Genomic DNA, 20,886 nt, shown 5'->3' with positions numbered 1-20,886 from the left:
ACCCTGCCATCACAGAGAAACTGCATCAGCATGGCCCAATTAGTCAATCACTTCCACTTATAACTAGTCATTCATCTTTACTAGGCAGTCATTGGACAGGAAGAACTATTTGGAAATAGGAAACCTGCAATAAAGGGACAGATCTCTGCTCCTTAACATTATTCTTTGTGGTATCTCGCCTCAACTTTATCTGATTTCCAAGCTGGACTAGGAGGAAGAAGTCCCAGGGACTCCAGAGAAAATAACAGGTTCACCAGGTGTGGGAGAAGATGGATAACCAACTGTTTACAAAAACTCTAAATAGCAAGCTGGCAGCTCCTGGGTATCAGGAAGCCTCAGAAAATAGGGCGTGTAATTCAAAGGCAGCCAGGTTATTTACCAAATAAATAAGAAGTGGAAGAAGAGATTTCACACAAAGAGAAATCCAAACAAATGACATGGCTGGGGTGTATGTACACAGGCCACTAAAACAATGCCTAGGAATCATAACTGCCTTAACAGCAGTCCATCCATTCTTAAAAGTCACCCTCTGCTGCATGTTTATAAACTAGGTCATTTCCCCACAGGTGAGTATTTATTTCCCAACTTCCTGGATGTGTCACCTAGAATGGTGTCTGAAATCTCTAGAAAAAATGACGTCCGACTCAAAGAAGTCATCAAGAGCCGTGGTATTTACAGAATTTCAGCGGCCTCCCTTTTTCCGGGATCAGTGCTTAATATTTAAGAAAGATTTAATAAATGATTGTCTTTATTTATTGTCGAAATTATATTGGAAATGTAGAAATGTGTATTATAGAAATTCAGAATCAAAAATTAATATTTGTGTCAGACATTTGTACTAAGCACTGGATTGAATAGAAAAGAACAAAATTCTCTCCTTTTCTTTTTAATCTGATTACTATTTTGTTTATAACCTTCAAAATAATGTGGCAGGGACTAAACAGTATATAGCTTAGTCTGGGTATCTAGTCAATCTATGTCTGTTGACAGATTGATTTCTACTGTTGTGGAGTAGTTGCAGTCATGATGACCCCATTTCTTGGCAGACAGTGATTGGCCACTTCCTTCTCCGGTTCATTTTACAGGAAATTGATGTAAAATGGGTTAAGTGACTTGCCCAGGATCATATAGCTAGTAAGTATTTCAGTTTGCCATTTTCTTCTCCAGCTCATTTCACAGATGAGGCAAATAGAGTTAAGTAACTTGTCCAGCATTATACAGCTAGGAAGTGTCTGGAGCCACATTTGAACTCAGATCTTCCTGACTCCAGGCTTGACACACTATACACTGCACCACCAAGCTGCACAATTATATTGAAATATAATAACCTAAATATTGGATTACATACTATCTAAGGGAGGGGGGAGGGGAAAGAGGGTGGGAATTGGAACCCAAGGTTTTTCAAAGATGAATGTTAAATAAATTATCAAAATAAAATAAAAATATGTTCACTAAAAATGTTTTTAGATATACACTTGTCACCTCCCCATTAGAATAAAAGTTCTTTGAAAGTAAAGATTGTTTTATTCTTTGTTGGTGCATCTCCGGTGCCTTGAACATAGTATAGGACCTTAATAAATGCTTGTTGATTGATAAAACTACTTAGCCCAAAAGGTAACTAAGAATCGTCAAATAAATGTGTAGTTCATCTCAACCCCCTCTCTCTCTCTCTCTCTCTCTTTATATATATATATATATTCCCCCTGAGGCAATTGGAGTTAAGTGAGTTGCCCAGGGTCACACAGCTAGGAAGTGTTAAGTGTCTGAGGTGAGATTTGAACTCAGATCCTCCTGTCTTCAGGACTGGTGCCCTATCCACAGCGCCACCTAGCTGTCATTTCATTCTTTGTTGTTATCCATCCTTCGTTTTAAAAAGAAAACCAAAGACACCATAAGGGTGTTGGGATTTAAGTGAGGGAATTCAAGAGCCACAGTCATCAGCCTCTCTCTCTCTCCTCCAAGGATGGCTCTCTGGAGAGGGAGATGAAAACATATAGAAAATTTCTTTAGAAATATCTAAAACAATTTCCTTTAAAAAGAAAAAAAAAAAAAAAAAAGAAAGAAAATCTTCAACATTCTTGCTCTCTTAATGACCCACACTCTTGGCGGTATTTCCCCAAACAAAGCAGGTAATTCAACCACATGCTAGACAATTACAAGTACTAACATGCTCTAGTCTTCCCATGGCTTCCATCCAAAGTATCAGCCCAGCAGTGGTTTGCCTTGTGATCTTATTTAAGACCACACCAATATTGTGATACAACATTGTGGTGGAACAGTTCTCAATCAGCCCAGGAGAGGTGTCTGCATCTGAGCCAGAGCCAGAGGGTGAATGATCCTGGACAGAAGGAAACACCCGTAGGGTAACTATGAATCTCAAAATGCAGTAGCAACAAGAAAATCTGCAGAAGCAGAGTTGAAATACATATTATCAGACATCAGAAGAACTTGAGTTCAAGTCCCAATTCCCACAAACTAGCTCTGTGACCCTAAACAGAGCTAGGTCTCAATTTTCTCATCTCTTAAAAAAATTGGGTTAAATCAAAAAACAAGATTGATAAGTTAGTATTAATATATGGCTCTAAGATTTGCAGAAAACTTTATGTTATCTGAATGGTACAGTACCATAGAGGTAGGTCCCTTCCAGCTCTCAATCTATTCTCCCTAAAGGGAAAACATTAGATTAAATCAGCTTTTTAAGTCTCAGAACCTCTTTACACTTTTAAAAAAAAATCGAGAATGCCCCCCAAAAAGCTTTTGTTTATGTGGATATCTATTGAGATTTACTACATTGGAAATAAGGCCTTAGCATTATTGTGAAAGTAGTTTTGACCTCATAGACCCCATTTCATGCTCTTGAGGATCCTGTGACCACCCTATGTGAACCAATGAAATAGGTCATCTCTTAGGTCCCTTAAAGCTCTACTAATTTTTGAATCTCTGACAAATTTAGCCAGAAAAGCATCTACATTTATCAATTAATTCAAGAGAATAGCATAATGTCACAGAAAAAAGGACTGGATTTGGAGTCAAAAGACCTAGATGCAAAATGTAGTTTCTGCAACGGACTACCAGAATGATCTTGGGTGAATCCATTCATCTCCTTGGGCCTCAATTTTGTCATCTATAAAATGCGAGGGGGAGGATTGGACGAGATTGTCTTCCAAGGTTCTTTTAAACTCTGATCTTAAAACATTTGGCTTTCTTGGACCTCAATTCCCTCAATTGTAAAAATGGAGGAGGGGAGAAGTCTAGATAAGATAGCCTCTGAGATCCTTTCCAAATTCTAAGTCTTGGAGCCTATGCTCAGTAAACAGGCTCTAAATGTCGTATCATTATTAATTGTCATCACCTTTCTGAATTTCATATTTCTTCCTCATCTATAAAATGGGCGTGAGACAGAACCAATTTTATTTAATAGTGTGATCACAAGGTTTAGAGGGGACCACATGCATAAATTTCTCTGTAAACCTTAAAAGTACTAAATGCATGTCATCATTACCATTATTGTTATTGTAGGCTCTTAGAAATTTGAATGACTCAAAACTTGTAGCAATGACTAGACACTATGGAAGTCTAAATTGTTCCATGGCCAAACATAATATAGAAGCATGAAGGTTTTGTCAAGTAATCCAGTCCATGAAGGACATAGGTGGCTGCTTGAGGGTTGTGACACCATGACCCCATGATTGTTGAACTATTAACTAACTGGTAGGAGTAGAATTTGAACCCAGGACTTCTTGCCTCCAAACTCATCGATTTACTGTGACAATCTACAGGCAAAGAACTATAGCAGGAGGGATAAGTTCAAAATATTCCAGAATTTCTTTTAGAAGCTTTAATGATCATGTCAGTTTCTAAATCGCAAGGAAACCCAAAGTTCACTTTGTTGCCTTAAAATGTTCTCTGCTATCTATTCTCAGTAATGTTGACACAGAATGCTTCCTTCCCTTTTAGGATCTATCAAAAAAAAAAAACCAAAGTGATTATCTTCCAAAAACCATGAACTGCAATTTCAAATCAATTATAAACCCCCTAAAGGGAGGATACAAAGTAACCCTTAAGGAACTTATGATCAGGTTGTATTTTCCCATAGAAATAATGTAGCAAATGGTCTTTAGTCCCAGGCTAGCCCAAGGAAACTTTTTAACCAAAGAAATAGTTGAGCTATGTAACAATAGTATTCTATGGGGCATTCCTGTTCCCACACCCACAGCAGCAGCAAAGTAATATTCACCCTACCTAATAATACCCTTGTTCTAAAGAATGAGATAACAAGAAACTAACTTTGAAATTGTAAACAACTCTTTAAATGGAAGTTATTATTCCCAGCCTTGCTCTCCCATGCTAAGTTACAGGTTAGCTCCCGTTAACCTAAAAGAGGTAGCTATTTAATTCTAAAAAGAATTCTCAAAAAAAAAAAAAAAGTCAATTTCACTGGTTAAAATTCTTAAATGATGTTACACGGCTCTAACTGATCTTAAGCAAAAGACCAAGAATTTCTCGATTTAATTTTTAGGCTATCTATGGTAAGAAGATAATACTGAACTCCAAATGTGAATAAAATTAAAGGAAGGTTCTATCATCAGATCACAAGCTCAACTGATAAGGATGAAATACTTTCAAGTGCCAGAAAGACAATGATGAAAAATTAAATAATCCCTAACAGCAAGACAAGGTTACATGCCATGAGAGGGGACAACATGAGCAATTCCAAGAGCATACAAAGTACCTACTATGTGCAAATACTGTTGGGTGTTGGGAAATCCAAGATAAATGAGGCAGTCCCTGCTCTCATTGTAGCATAATATCAAGGAAAGAGAACAATCTGTGTTAGAAGAAAAAAAAAAAAATGAGACAATCCCCACCCTCTTTATATACTCTACTCTAGAGAAGCATATACAAAAGTTACTGTTTATTTCGAAAGGGAAAGAACATTAACAAAAAAGAAGAAAAAATCTTTGGGAAAATGTGTGTGTCATCCAATTCTGGTCCATTCTAGCATTATCTTTCAAAAGGTCACATGAATTATAAAATAGGGTTAATGATTCATAAATAATTTGAGTTGGGAGGGATCTCAGAGGTCATAGAGTCCAATGCTCTGCTTCCTCCCCCAGTTCCCCATGCCTCTACAAGTGATAAGGCTTGGACTACTCCTCCTTTTAAATGTTTAGATAAGAATTATGATTACATCTCCATTAAGTATACAGTAGAGGGAGGGGATACTTGCTAGAACAGTAATTACATGCCTGATCCACAGCCTAGGTACTTAATAAATGATCTCCAATTGACTTGAATGTATATGAAAATGTATGAAAAAGGCCTCTACAGCTGGTGCCCTTTGGAGAAAACAATGGAAGGGTGGGAGAAAGAAGATCTGAAATTTTTAGTCTAGATATAAAGTCCCAATGTGGAATCTCCCTTCATTGGAATATTATCAGCCATGCTCTAATAAGTCTACTCTTCAAAAGAAAGATACTTGGGGGCACAAAGAGGTTAAATGATTTGGTCACAAGATTAATAGTAACAGTTACCAGGCTTAATATGCTTCTTCCAATTTTTCTACTCCTAACTATTCTTTTTTATTTTTTGCTGAAGCAATTGGGGTTAAATGACTTGCCCAGGGTTACACAACTAGGAAGTGTTAAATGTCTGAGACCAGATTTGTATTCTATATCAATCTCAATGCATCCTCAGCCAATTTATTTTGAGTAAGAATAGTTTTGTGTTGTCTTTGTATCTCCTAGCACACAAGTAAACACTTGATAAATGCTTATAAATAAATGCTTGTCAGGGGCAGCTAGGTGGTGCAGTGGATAGAGCACCAGCCTTGAATTCAGGAGGACCAGAGTTCAAATCTGGTCTCAGACACTTAACACTTCCTGGCTGTGTGACCCTGGGCAAGTCACTTAACCCCAGCCTCAAAAAAAAAAAAAAAAAAAAAAAAAAAAAAGACAAAAAAAGTAAAAGAAAAGAAAAGAAATGCTTGTCGACTAATTGTTCACACACACATATCCAATTTACAATCTTTTACAAATATGTGGCCTTCCATGATTAGAATGTAAACTTTTTGAGGTCAAGAACTGACTTTTTGTTTGCACTTGTCTGTATCATGACTTTAGTACAGTGTCTGGTATATAAGTATCTTATTAGCTGACGGATAAGACAAGTAATAATAATTAGCTAACATTTATGTAGTACTTCATATGTGTAAAAAGTAATAATGATAATTTGCTGACCTCTAAATAACACTTCATACATTCCAGCCTTTGTGCTAAGCGCTTTACAATTATTATTTCATTTGACAGTTATAACAACTCTGGGAGGCAAGTGCTATTATTAACCCCATTTTACAGATGAAGAAATTGAAGCAGACAGAGCAATGACTTGCTCAAGCCCCACAGCTCCTAAACATCAGGAATAAGATCTGAATTCTTCAAATTTCCAAAATGGCATTCCATATCAGAAAAACTTGAGAAAGATAAGCCAACATTCCCATATATGATATTTTCCATGGCACATATTTTCCCCTGCCCTAGAGAACAGAGGCCAGGGACGATACTAATTTGCTCCAAACAAGAGTATTTCATCTGAAGATCTCCAAACTCCCTAGGAAATCAATTAATCTTGGCTACCTACTTATTAGTAATCTCATTTTACAGGGGGTTCTCAGGAAACCAGGTGCCTACCCATTTAACCCAAAGCTATTGAACTAGCCAGGACCCATCCTGATTCTAAACCTAAATTCTGCCTTAGGCAGTCCACATTTTTGTTCTTGTCCACAGTAGCCCTAACTAGTGAGAATCATTTGGAGGCAACCTTAAAAAGAAGGAAGAATAGAGTTGTGATGGAAAGAGCACTATGGAGACTGAAAGTGGATCAAACCATAGCATTTTCACCTTTTTTGTTATGTTTTTTTTCTTTCTCATTTTTTTTTCTTTTTTGATGATTTTTCTTGTGCAGCATGATGAATATGGGAATGTTTAAAAGGAATGCACATGTTTAACTTATATTGGATTGTTCTTGGGGAAGGAAGGAAGGAAAAAAATTTGGAACTCAAGGTTTTGCAAAGGTTAAAAACTATCTTTGCATGTATTTGGAAAAATAAAATTCTATTAATTAAAAAAAAGAGGAGGGAAAATTCCCTTGAAATCAAGTTTACTTGAGATGATAAGGGGAGGGGGTAAATACCCATACCCACTCTTTCCCTTAAAAACAACAACCACCAAGAGACGCGATAGTTCTGTCTAGCTGGCAGGACCTTCCAACACCCCCAACACATAGGAGCAGCGGACCTCGAATCAAAAGATGAAGGTACAAATCCTGCTTCAGATACAAACAGGGAGCTCTCAAGTTGTGTAACTTTTCCTGGATTCAGTTCCCTTATCAATAAAATGGGAATAACAATGACAGTACTTCACTTATAACTTATGAGAAAAGCATTTGGGAAACCTAAAAGTATAATAGAGGTACTATTAAAGGGAGATGTAAACTGCCTTCACCCATGTTGCTTTGATCTTCCCCTTGCCACCATGGAGGTGAGGGTCTCCTCAAACTTAAGCCTACAGTTCGACTTTCCTTAGCACTGCTTCCAAGCCTTAGGTGAGGCTCAGTTCAGGGACCACCTCCTCCCCAAAGCCTTCTCCATTATTCCCTCCCCAGGTTTCAGAACTCCTACATTTGCTTATCTGTGCTGTAGCCCCCCTGGGGAAGGTTTAGGAGGACAGGGATTGTGCATCATTTCATCCAAAGTGCAGTAGTAAATGAATGGTGGAAAAATCAATTTATCAAGCACCTACTGAATGGCAAAACATTGTTCCAAATAAGCACTAAGTGCGGAACACAGAAGGTCACAGGATTCTAGCTGCAAAGCCTCAAGGAATCCTAGAGGTAACTCATCTAGCACAAATGGACAGATAAAGAACCACACTCAGAATGGGCCTAAGGATGCTAAGCAGGGAAGAACTGACATTCACCTATTTAAAGTTTAAAAGGCCCTTTTTTTGTTATTGTTCATTCATTTTTTTTCCAGTTGTGTCTGACTCTTCATGATGCCTTTGGGGTTTTCTTGGCAGAAATATTAGAATGATTTGCCATTTTCTTCTCCAGTTCATTTTATAGATGAGGAAACTAAGGCAAACAGAGTTAAGTGACTTGCTCAGAGTCACAGTTAGTAGGTGTCTGAGGCCAGATTTGAACTCAAAAAGGAATCCTCCTGATGCCAGGCCTGGGCATTCTATCCACTCAGGTGCCCCTAGCTGCCCTCAAAAGGACCCTTGTGGGGGCAGCTAGGTGGTGCAGTGGATAGAGCACCAGCCTTCCAGCCTTGAATTCAGGAGGACCCGAGTTCTAATCTGGTCTCAGACACTTCCTAACTGTGTGACCCTGGGCAAGTCACTTAACCCCAGTCTCAGAAAAAAAAAAAAAAAAAAAAAAAAGGACCCTTGACTATAACATCCCAGGCAGCAAATGCTAGGGATACAAAGGAAAAAAAGAAAGAAAGAAAACTAATCCTTATCCTCAAGGAGCTTCCTCTATAAGGAAGCTAAAATGGGAGAGGGAGGAAGTGTCTACAGGGGGCAGCCCTTTAGAAGCCATGGTGTTTCTGGAGTGAAAACCATCTAGTCTGGTGGGGGAGAAGGGAAGTAGAGAGACAGAGACAGAGAGACAGAAAAAAAGAGAAGAGAAACAGAGACAAAGAGAGAGAAAGACAGAAACAGAGAGGTGAGGGGGGATGGGAGGCAAGAGAGAGAAGGGAGAGACAGATCTCCCCAGTTAAAGCACACATATCCAACAATATGTGTTATATCCCCCTCTTAAATGAATAAACTGCACTTTGCTCACCTCTCTGTCTCCTAAGCTGGCTTATTTGGCAGTAACTAATTAAGGACTCTGGAAATTCTCACAATCCAGGTTTGGAGAATATTTTACATAGTTTCTCATTTAATCTTTACAATCATCACCCCATTTTAAAGATGGGAAAAGTGATGTGAAGAAGATAGACCTGCTAAAGGTCAGAAGCTACTTAAGTTTCTGAGGCAGCATTGAAACTTGGGTCCTCCCAACTCCAGGTTCAGAACTTGGTGTCAGGATCTGAATTCAGGTTCTATGACTCAAAGTGTATGAGGTGTTTTTTGCTATACCACACTCCAGACTCCAAATTCAGAGCTCCTTCCACTGCGCCATGGGATTTCATCTTACCCCAGTAGACAGAAGCCATTTAAAGGATCCTATGAATCAGGACTTAATAAAAAAACAGGAAATGGAGTTGCCCTCCCCCTCCCTTTTTATTAATCTGCCACTTGGAATCTACAATCAGAGAAGTCAGATTAATTCAGTGTCAGGTTTACTAATGGACCACGTGACCTTTGATCATTTCAAGTATGGATTGCCATTCCTGAGAATCTTGTAATCTCTCTCAGGCTCCATCGCCCCATCCATAAACGCCTACTGCCACATTTTTATCTCTAGATCAACGGGCATCTTGTCTTAATTAACAAAGAAAAAAAAAAAAAAAGCAACAAAAGGGCTTTCTTCCAGTATGAGATGAAAAAAAAAAAATTAAAAATTAATTTTTAAATGAGAACAGGAAGCTATTTTATAATCTGGTGGCCCCAGCTATTGCATAGTAATGAGGGAAGCTGAGGAATTCAATGAGGAGGGCAGGATTGGCAAAAGAGCAAACCTAAATTCAATCCCTTCCTCTGCCAAGTACTAGCTATGAGACCTTGGCAAAGTCCTTCTATCTAAAAGTCTCAGTTATCTCCTCTGTAAAATGAAGAGATTAGATTGGATGACCCAGGACATTATGTGCACATAGTGCACCACACCTGGGGGGGGGGGGGGGGAATAAAAGGGAAAAAAAAGAATCAATCATCCAACATGCATTTGATGACAGATAAAAAATACATTGCCAGATCTGAAGAAAAGTATTCTCTTGGGTGAGGTGGGGTGTAATGGAGATGGGTAAATACAATATAATTGGAGTTCCCCTCTAGGGAACTGAATGAAAGAAGTAGAAGCTCAAAACTAAAGCCTCCCAGATTTGGGAACATGCTAATTAAGTTGGAGGATGCTCAGGAGCTGGAAGAGAACATGCAGGTGGAGTAAATGTTTCACACCTGTCTCTTTTTTAAATCTCTTTTACGGCTTCTGCCCCGGTGTCTCCATTCAGTGTGGAAACACTATGCCACAAAGAGATAGAAAGTGACTGGTCTTGATGGGTTTCTATAGCCAAGTGCCCAACAGAGATGAAAAGCTAAATAATTGGCAGGAGAGGAAGTTGGGGTGAACAAGGAGAAAATTTTCCTCAACAAGGCAGGAAAGTACTTGGATCAACATGCAAACTTACCAGCATAAGCCTGATCCTTTGTTTATTCATATACTTAGCCCCATGCAGGGAACATTTCTGTTGTTGTTTAGTTGTTTCTGTGACTCCATTGGGGGGTTTTCTTAGCAGAGATACTGGAGTGGTTTGCCATGTCCTTCTCTAACTCATTTGACAAATGAGGAAACTGAGGCAAACAAGTTAAGTGACTTGTCCAGGGTCACACAGCTAGACCAGATTTGAACTCACTAAGATGATGCTTCCTGGTTCCAAGCTGATCAATCCACTGCACCACCTAGTTGTCCTGGGGCAAATTTCAATCTCACATTAAGAAATATTTCTGCTAGCTGGATGGTGCAGTGAATAGAGCATTAAACCTGAAGTTAGGAGGACCTGCGTTCCAATTTGGCCTCAGACACCTAAAATTAGCTGTGTTATTCTGGGCAAGTTACTTAATCCTAACTGCTTTGCACACAGAAAAAAAAAAGGAGAAAAAAATTTAAAAAGTATTTCCTACCCACTGGAACTGTCCAAAATTAGGAAAGGTAGTCTGGGAGTGACCTATTCATTATGAGAGCTATACAACATAAATTTAGGTGATTTGTTGAGAAGAATCCTGTCCAGGTAAAAAAAGTTCCCTTTCAATTCCAACACTAATCATACAGTTAAAAAAAGAAAGGGGGGCATAGGAACCAAATAATTTGGAGTCCCAGGACTATGGAATCCAAGCCCCTCCTTTGAGAAGCTGTATTCAAATATCTGTTTTGCAAATTAGATCCAGTTTCCTCACCTATATAATGAAATAGTTGGCCTGAGTCATCTCTAAATCACCTTCCAAATGAATGAATGAATAAATCAATGTATGAGTAAATAAAATAAAATAGAGCTCCTTCCAGCTTTAAAACTTCTATCAAATGATGGACAGAATCAGCTACATCCAGAAAAGGAACACTGGGAAATGAGTGTAAACTGTGAGCATTATTATTATTATTTTTTTGTTTTGTTTTTCTTCTCAAATTATTTTTACCTTCCGAATACAATTCTTCCTTTGCAACAATAACAACAAAATTCGGTTCTGCACACATATATTGTACCTAGGATATACTATAAGACATTTAATATGTATGGGAATGCCCGCCATTTAGGGGAGGGGGTGGAGGGAAGGAGGGGGAAAATTCAGAACAGAAGGGAGTACAATGGATAATGTAAAAAGAAAAAAAAAATTACCTATGCATATGTACTGTCAAAAAAAAGTTATAATTATAAAATTAATTTTAAAAAAAGACAAAAATGTAAATTTAAAAAAAAAAAACTTCTGATCAGACAATTCTCCCCATTGAGACCCATGGCTTTGTGCTCTGTTAGACCTTAGTCTTTCCATTATACTCCAGCCAATTTACTTAGCAATCTATTTTATATCACATAATTTCTTAAGAAAAGCACTGTGGTATGCCTTCAGAACCAAGAAGTCTTGTGTTCCAGTCTTGTCTTTGACACCTGCTACCCATGGAGCCCTGAGCAAGTCATTTTACTAGTAAGCTGCCTCCTGGCAACTCGTAGAATTACAGAAGGTATCACCAACTTAATTAGTTTAAAAAAAAAAAAAAAAAACAAAAAGAGTTCCTTCTAAGCCACCATTTATTTTCTAAGTATGGCCAAAAAGTATCCTGGAGAGCCAGAGGCCTTTAAGGATCCACTCACAACTCCTCTGTAAAGCTAAATTGACCCAGTAGGTCCAAAGGCATGGGTCAGGAAGACCTGAATTTAAATCTAGCTTCAGACACTGTGTGATTCTAGACAAGTCACTTAACCTTGTCTGCCTCATCTGTAAATTAGATCGGCGAAAGAAATGGCAAATAACCACAGTTTATCTGCCAAGAAAATGCCAAATGGAGTCAAGAATGAACAACAACAAAAAGGTTCCTTCCAGCTCTAGAATATTCCTCTCTATTTCACGGTAGGCAAGTCCTTTTAACTCTCTGGTCCTGAGTTTACTCATCTGTAAAATGAGTGGGTAGATGAAAAAGCTCCAAAGGACAACAAAACTAATTCCCTTAATCTCAATCTTACTTCTCCTTTGATTTTTTTTTTTTTTGGAGGGGGAGGGATTCACTTTTGACTTTAAAATTAGCAGCTTTCTAATTTACTCTTTTTATCTGAAGAAAACAGAAGCAAAAACTATACCTAGTTGGGATGGGGAGAACCTTTTCACTAAGGTTTAATGAATTAGTGGCGGAGTCAGGCTGCTGGCATTTACTAAGTGTTTACTAAGTGCCTAGCACTGTGCTAAGAAAGAGCAAATTATACTACAAATATCATTGAATTGCAGGCATAGGACTCTGGACTACATTCCTGCTATGCTGTCTTGATGGTGATTTATCACTGGGGTGGTGCGGGATCCCATCACTTCATTTGTGTCTCAGCCTTCCAGATCTGCCCAAGGTGGCCATTGGAGCAGGTGACCTAGGTCCAAGTCCTTCTGCCAGATTTAAATTCTATGATCTGTGATCCCAGATAGTTTAAATAGCACAAATAACCCTGGTTCCCACGCTCTTAAGTCAGTGTGACTTCTCATTGATGCTCTGAATCAAACAGATGAGTAGAATTCTAGGCAGATCAAAAGCATGTATTGACTTCATACATAAACATTTATGATCAAGCCGGGGATTATTATTATATTAATCAGAGCACTGAAAATTTCACAGGAGAAAAAAGTGAGATCCAGAAGTCACAAGCCTTCTAGGCTTGAGGTCTGGCACTATCCACTATCTGATGTAGCCTCAAAAGGGAAGGAAATATCCAGTCAAGATACAAGGTGCTATGGTCAAGATAAAAAGGATTAAGAAGGCAAAAGGGTTCATTTAGAGCTGGAAGAATGCAGAGAAATTCTTTTAGAGCTTCTTATTTTACAAGATCAGGAAAGTAAGGTCCATTATTATCCATCCTTCATATAGGAAGAAGACCTATATAAGTTAAAAAAAACTGCCCAGGGCCCCACAAAGAGTGACACAGGTGAAATTCATGCTCCAAACCAACTATTTCCCCTGTACTTCTTGTCCCTCAAAACAAGTAACAGTATTAAAAGAGAATACACATTTTAAACATATATAAGGAGTATTCTGTGAGATTCAGGAAGGAAAGATTATGATGTCCAACAATTTAAACCAATAAGTATCCATTATATAGTCAGGCAACAGACATTTTTTCTGCCCTTACAATGCACCAGGGACACAGAGAGAGGTCTCACTTACTGGATGCTAAATACATAATATTATACAAGTATAGTAAGCAGACCCTGCCCTCAGGCAATTATATACTACTAGAATATAAACTCAGTTCATCAGTTCATAGACAAAAGCATGAATTGACCTCAGAGATCATCTGGTCCAACTCTCATTTTACAAATGAGGAAACTGAGGCACAAATTTATAAAGGAGGTCATATGCTCATAAACTTAGAAATAACTTGTTGAAAAAGGAAGTAACATAAAATGGCTCATATGCTCATAGGACCTACATAGAAGGAAGTAATAGAAAGAAGTTCATATGCTCATAGATTAGAAGGAAGTAAGAGAAAGGGGCTCATATACTTATAGATCTAGATAGAGGGAAGTAACTTAGAAAGGGGCTCTCATACTGGGGCAGATAGGTAACGAAGTGGATAGAGCACCAGCCCTGAACTCAGGAGGACCCAAGTTCAAATCTGATCTCAGATACTTAACACTTCCTGGCTGTGTGATCCTGGGCAAGTCACTTAACCCCAATTGCCTCAGCAGAAAAGAAAAAAGAAAGGGGCTCTTGCTCTTATATGCTCATAGATTTAGATAGAAGGAAGTAACTATAAAGGAGCTCACACACTTAGAAGGAAATAATTTATAAAGAGGCTCATGTTCATACACTTAGACAGAAGGAAATAACTTATAAAAAGAGTCATATGCTCATAGACAAAGCAGGAAGGGACCTCAGAGACCATTCTATTCAAGACCCTCATTTTACAGATGAGACTCCAAGAGGTTAAGGGATATAACATTATAAAAGCAGTAATCATTGTCAATGGGATTTGAATCCAAGGTGATAGGGAACCTCAAAATGATGAGGTAACTTGAACCAAATCATGAGATAAATACTTAATAATGAGGTATATACCTCAATAGGATTAAGTGAGGTCTAGTGGCAGGATTCGGGGTACAGGGAGTCACATGGAGCTCCCCTGCAACCCCCTTAGGATTCGGCACAAGGATACAAAGTTAAATCAGGTCTAGTGGCGGCGAGAGTCCCTGTAAATGAATTTACAGGCCCGAAAACCTAGATGGGTAAAAGATGTTTATTGCAGGGTTTGGAAGCAAGGTTAAGGTCTGGTTAGTAAAAGGCATTAGATAGAGGAAGATAAACGCCAAAAGCGGCGGGGACAGAGAATCTCTGATGCAAGCATCTTAGCTGGCATCTTTCAAATCTCTGAACCAAAGATGAGATGATTCTAACTTTGCTCTTTTTATCTGCTTGAAGAAGTAATGGGCGGAGCTCAGGTTAATTCCTAGAAGGCCAGATTTTTGGCGGGCTTTATCCAAGCCAGTTTGATCAGATCTTGTATCAAAGGTCCAAGTCCCAAAGGAAGTTGTAGATCAAACAAGGAATACCAAGGGGCTACCGCCCTCAACACTCTTTTATAATATACCATGCTTCCTTCCTTTTTAATCCCATGTTATACTTTTTTTTTTTTTTTGCTGAGTCAGTTGGGGTTAAGTGACTTGCTCAGGGTCACACAGCCATGTTAAGAGGGCAGATTTGAACTCAGATCCTCCTGACTTCAGGGCCGGTGCTCTATCCACTACACTATCTAGCTGCCCCAATCCCATGTTATACTTGTGATTCTTGGGATTAATAAAATCTTTCTATCTCCTCCTGTGGGATCCAGGACAGAGTTGAGAAGGCTTTCAGAGTTCATTTAGCTTAAGTATTATTAACCTGAAGTGTATGAGCAGCCAGAGAGAGAGAAAGAGACAGAGAAAGAAAACCAGAGAGAGGAGAGACAGACAAACGGGGAGAGAACCAGACATTCAGATAGACAATGATGATTAGTTTCATTTGTAATTCTATGCATTTATTCTATGTATTTTTTTAAATCATTTTTCTGAAAAGGGGCCCATGATAATAAACAAACAACAAAAGGTTTAAAAAAAAAAAAAAAAAAAAAAAAAAAAACTTCTGTTTGGGTCCAATCTTTTCACTTTTCTAATTTTACAGGCAGTTGAGCTGACACCCAGAAAACTTGAATAGCTTGTATTGTCATAGATACTAATTTATTGAAGGGATACTCTGAACATAACCCCCTCTCTCTGATGCCAGGATTTTCCAAGATGCCTTAACTCTTTCCTCACTCACTTACCCCCTCCTGTCTCTTGAATTCAAGTCACATTCCTTTGCTCTGTCTCTAAAAAAAAAAAAAGAAAAGAAAAGAAAAGTATGAGCCCTCTTTTAGTCCCTCCCCTCTCTTTTTTCTAAATCCAGAGAGGTCTTCAGCTGCAAAATGCCCATATCTGGCAGCTGAGAGGTTTAACCTGAGTGTTCACACACTTAAACAAAGAGATCAGCCCCATCTGAAGAGGGGCCTGTCTGGCCGCATGAAATTTTAGTAGTTAAAGCTACTTACTAGGATATGGGGTTGCTTCTTCCTTACAAAACTAAGGACACCTGGTTTCTCTCAAAAGTGGCTCTGCCTGGTAGAAATCCAGGCTAGAAATAGCAAGATTTAGTCAAAGCCCAGGAGCCCTGAGTGAGAAGATTCAAATACTGGGATCAACCCCTTCTCCCCTTTCCCCACTCCACCTCTTCCTCTGAGCAGTAGGAAATGAGCAGTCATATCCTGGGGAAATCTAAACCTTAGAAAAGGCTGGGCTAGAAACTCCCTAAAAACTGGATGCTCCAAGGGATCCAGAAAAAAAAAAAATGAGTTTAAATTCTTTTTTTATTTTTTTTTTAATTTTAAAGCTTTTTTTATTTTCAAAACAAAAGCACAGATAGTTTTCAACATTCACCCTTACAAAATCTGGTGTTCCATTCCCCCCCCCCTCTCTTCCTTCTCCCCAACCCCTCCCTTAGGTAGCAATTAATCCAATATAGGTGAAACATGTGCAATTTTTCTATACATACTTCCACAATGATCACGCTGCACAAGAACAATCAGCTCAGAAAGAAACAAAATAAGAGAAAACAAAACAACAAAAGTGAAAATACTATGTTGTGATCCATACTCAGTCCACACAATCCTCGCTCTGGGTGTAGTTTAATTCTTTAAATGCAGAAATGGGGGAGGGGTGCCGCGTCCTGGCCAGATGAGGCGGGAAAAAGACTTTAGGTTAATCTTCCTACCAAATTTCCCCCCCTTCCACTCCCCTTCCCTCACCAGGTGCACCAGCATCCCCATCCAAGCATCTCTTCCCCAGGCCTGACTCACCTCTCTTTCAGTTAGCAGGGGGATTGTTATCTGCTAAAACCCCCATGTAGTTATTCCTTCCTCCTCGGCTACCACCATCTCCCTCCCGACAGGCTCCGGGCTACCGAGGGGCCTGATGGGAAACTGATTTCTTCAAAGAGCTTTGCACTTTTCCCCCAACACCCGGTTCAGAGCGGCTAATCCCTCCCCCGCCCAACCCAGGGCCCTTAGGCAAGTACTTTTAACAATAAAAAAAGAAAGAAAGAAAGAAAACACTCCTTAGTTTTTAAGGACCACTGAATATAGGATGGTGTAAAAGAATTCATGTTTCCTGATTTTCATTTCTATTACTTTCTATTACCCTTATCCCATAATCCTTGATACAAAGTAACATAGGCTGAATTAAACTGGAAGTTAACATATTTAAGTAGCCAAGTTATTACAGTATTTAGCAGTAAGCCAATTGGGGGAAGGGGGGAAATAAAGCTTTTTTTTTTTTTTTTTTTTTTTTTAAACACCAGTTCAAAAGAAGAAGGAAGCCCAGCAGCCCAAACAACAGAATTTTAAGGCACCTATTTCTTGCTCCAAGCATCAAGGACACCTGCTTTGGTTCCAGAAGGAAATTAATTCAGGTCTGACCCAGGTGAAATAGACAAAGCGGGCAAGGCTGGGTTGCTGGGTTTAGGTTGCCCAAGAGCCATCCCTGATAGCCTACCTTTAGTTGCTCATGGCCTCCTAGGGGTTCCAGGTTCGCTAGCCGGGAGGGCTGTTTCTGGAAGGGGTGAATCCCAGCTCCTCAGGGACCTGGTGTCCTAGTCTAGCACACAACCTCAGGGAGCCCAAAGTCCGTGGCTCCTTCCTTTAAGAACAACAGCCCGGGAATGCCAGTCATCAGGGGGAGGGACTTCCCCAGACAGTGACCTTCTGTAATTTAACCCTAGGATTTAAACTACAACATTGCCCAGAGCTATAGAGTACCGGTGACTCAGGCTTCAAGTAAGCAAAAATTTCAACCTTTGTGCCAAAAGTTTGCTAACTTTTCCCCTAATAAAACCTTCAAAACTAGATCAGGATTTCTAAGTATGAGAATGGACACAGTTAAACATTAAGTTAAGGGTCAGAAGGCAGCGGAGATGCCAAAGTTTTGACCATGGACTGAAACCATCCAAAGTTTTAATAAGGGAAGAAATGAATTTTCCTTTCTAGGTTCCATCCCATCCAGCAAACACAATTCAAGAGAGTCTAGAATAAAAAACTGGACGATCCTCTATTAAAGTTTTCCTGAAACAGCATTGGACTTTGTAGCAAAAACATAAATCTGATTACATGAATGGGTGAGTGTTCTTTTGGAAGGTCAAACCCTAAGTAAGATAAAGAATGTCTTATAACTTCAGGGCACTTCCATCTCAAGAACTTATTATTATTAATAGTATGTATACAGTGATTAAACACTTTCCTTACAAGCAGCATTAAGCCCATTCTACAGATGAGAAAGCTGAGGCTGATAGTTAAGCAATTGTCCTAAGTGCCTAGAAATGGAAGGTCTGGGATTTAGAGCTGGAAGGTCACGCAGTCCAAATCCCTTCCTTTTACAGATGGGGAAACTGAGGCTGAGGGCAGTAGGCAAGGGACAGAGCTAGGATTAGAACCCATAACTTCCAGTTCAAGACTCAGTACTCTTTATCCTTCAGCATTCTGCCTCCTTTCAGGTGAGAATGAAAATACAAAACAGCTCTTTCATAAAGAGCTAGATCATGTCCAGAGAAGCCCAGAGTCACCAGTTCAAATCCTCCCACCACACTGCCACTTCGAATGTGCAGCAACTAATCATCCTATTTTACAGATGGGTAAACTCCACCACTGAGATTCAAAGCAAATGACAAGTCACTCCAAGAAATACCTCAAAATCAAGGTTGCCAAACAACAAATTAAACCTCTAAGCTAGTCAGTGGAGACTGGGATCTGTCACAAATTACAATATGAGAAGATTTTATATAAAGTTTTAAAAACCCACACCAGCCCTGAGTCAGGAGGATCTGAGTTCAAATTTGTCCTCAGACACTTAACACTTCCTGGCTGTGTGACCCTGGGCAAGTCACTTAACCCCAATTGCCTCAGCCAAAAAAAAAAAAAAAAAAAAAAAAAAGTTTAAAAAATCCTTTAACGCTCGATCTCAGCCCCTCCCATTATGATCCTATGAAGGAGATGATGACTTTATCCCCGCTTTCCAAACAGAATCACACAGTGCCAACATTCGGATCAGCCCTCAATCCGCTATGCCGTGGGTTTCCCATACAGGAAAAGGGGCAGTGTGCCACCTCAGAAAGGCTCCCCGGAGAAGGACGCGTGTCCCATCCCCCAGCCTCCAGCCCCGTGCCATACGGCGCATCCTTCACGCCTCTAGATGGGCAACACTGTTTCTGAACAGCGCCCAACAACCTCCTTAAACTAACCGCATCCCAACCCTCCCGACTCCCCTTCCCAGGTAACCCAGCAAAGCCTCGAAGCAGTCTGAAGCCAGCTAAGTTGGAAGGAGCGAAAGGCAGCTCCGGAGGCAGAACGAGGCTCAGAGCGCGGGGAATACTGGGGGCTCGCTCTTACGTGGGGGGGATCGGCCCGTCTCTTCATGCTGGGCTTCCTCTCTCTCCCAGGGTCGGTCTGACCACAGTTTCCCCGTGTTACTTTAAGCCACCAGAAGCCACTCCCTCGTTTTCTCGACGAAAAGTGGGCAGGGAGCCAGAGTCAGGATGACAAAGCAAAAAATCGAGCTTTCTCATATACAAAGCAGGCTGCTTAGCTTAGTTTAGCAAACTGGAGTCTCGTTGGGTAGCTGCAAAGTGGAGAAATCGCCCCCCCTGTCGCACAGGCCTCCCACCCACCCAACGTCCTCAGGCCCAGAGTAGGAGAGAAGAAAGAACTGGACCTAGAACCTGGGAAAAAGCACCAACCTGGTGTTTCCCAGAACAGAGCTAGATCATGCCCTTAGGCACAGTTCCCAGGTAATTCCCCTACTTCTAACCTGTCTTTTTAGGTAATTTAGGGTTTTCCCTGAAGGGAAGGAGTGGGGAATGGAGGAATAGCTGGAAAGAGGAATAGAAACGGCCTACCTCTTCCCAACTCCTTACTTTCTCCTCCCACCCACATGCTTGATTCCTAATTCTGAGAGCGCTTGATGGCGGGAGGAAGGTGGGAATCTATCCCAAGATCACTTTTTAGGGGGAAGGGGGAGAGAGAAAAAGACAGAGACAGAGAAAAAGAAAAAGAAATAAAAACCAGGAACTTGAGCCAGAGGGAAGGGGAGCTAACTACTCCCCAGAAGGTGCTCAGCCTGGACTTGATAAGTAGATTGTAACCCTGAGGATAAAGGAGAGTGAGCCATTTAAATTTGGCTAGCAAGGTTAAGTCTCTATCACAAGGGATAAGGATCTAAAACTTCAGAAGAAAAGAAGAAAAAAAAATTACTAGGTGTTCCAAAGGATTATGGAGGGGTTCTGGGTAAACTCCAGGATGTTTCAGAAATAAGAAATGTTCACGATTTTATCAGCCTTTGATTTCACATATATAATCAGTAAAATATAGTTCACATATATAATGTATTGCTTGCCTTCTTGAGAGATAGTGGAAAGGCAGGAAGAAAGGAGAGAATTTGGAACTCAAAAGTTTTAAAAATTAATGCATAGAGCACCAGTCTTGAATAGTCTTGAATTCAGGAGGACCCGAGTTCAAATGTGGTCTCAGACACTTAACACTTCCTAGCTGTGTGACCCTGGGCAAGTCACTTAACCCCAGACTCAGAAAATAAAATAAAATTAAATTAAAAATTAAAAAATTAAAATTAATGATAATTTTTTTTTTTTTTTTTTTTTTTTTTTAAAGAATGTACATGTATACACCCAGCAAAAGAACTCTGGGAGATGACTATGAACCACTACATAGAATTCCCAACCCCTCTGTTTTTGTCTGCCTGCATTTTTGATTTCCTTCACAGGCTAATTGTACACTATTTCAAAATCCAGTTCTTTTTGTACAGCAAAATAACTGTTTGGACATGTGTGTGTATATATATATATATATATATTGTATTTAACTTGTACTTTAACATATTTAACATGTATTGGTTGACCTGC

At 39.6% G+C, this 20,886-nt stretch overlaps 1 protein-coding gene across 8 annotated transcripts in view; it reads right to left on the bottom strand.

Moving 5' to 3' along the window:
- Positions 1-19,489, bottom strand: part of TXNRD1 (thioredoxin reductase 1) — a 67,199-nt gene extending 47,710 nt beyond the window's left edge. Inside the window, exons 1-2 of one of the 8 annotated variants that reach the window (XM_074271452.1) lie at positions 19,361-19,431; positions 15,713-15,757 (exon numbers count right to left, since the gene is read on the bottom strand). Coding sequence is in view for 1 of the 8 variants with exons in the window: in XM_074271456.1 (XP_074127557.1) it covers positions 19,361-19,387 (27 nt within the window). In the remaining 7 variants the exon portion in view is untranslated. Of the gene's footprint in view, positions 1-15,712; positions 15,758-16,780; positions 16,896-17,474; positions 17,647-19,360 lie in introns of those variants that run through there. The other 7 variants (XM_074271450.1, XM_074271451.1, XM_074271456.1 and 4 more) reach the window with 7 other exon arrangements.
- Between the last annotated feature and the right edge of the window lie 1,397 nt (positions 19,490-20,886).

The sequence above is a fragment of the Sminthopsis crassicaudata genome, chromosome 5 (genome assembly GCF_048593235.1).
Source record: "Sminthopsis crassicaudata isolate SCR6 chromosome 5, ASM4859323v1, whole genome shotgun sequence".
In the NCBI taxonomy this organism is placed as follows: Eukaryota; Metazoa; Chordata; class Mammalia; order Dasyuromorphia; family Dasyuridae; genus Sminthopsis; species Sminthopsis crassicaudata.
This window is presented reverse-complemented; position numbering and strand designations above follow the sequence as displayed.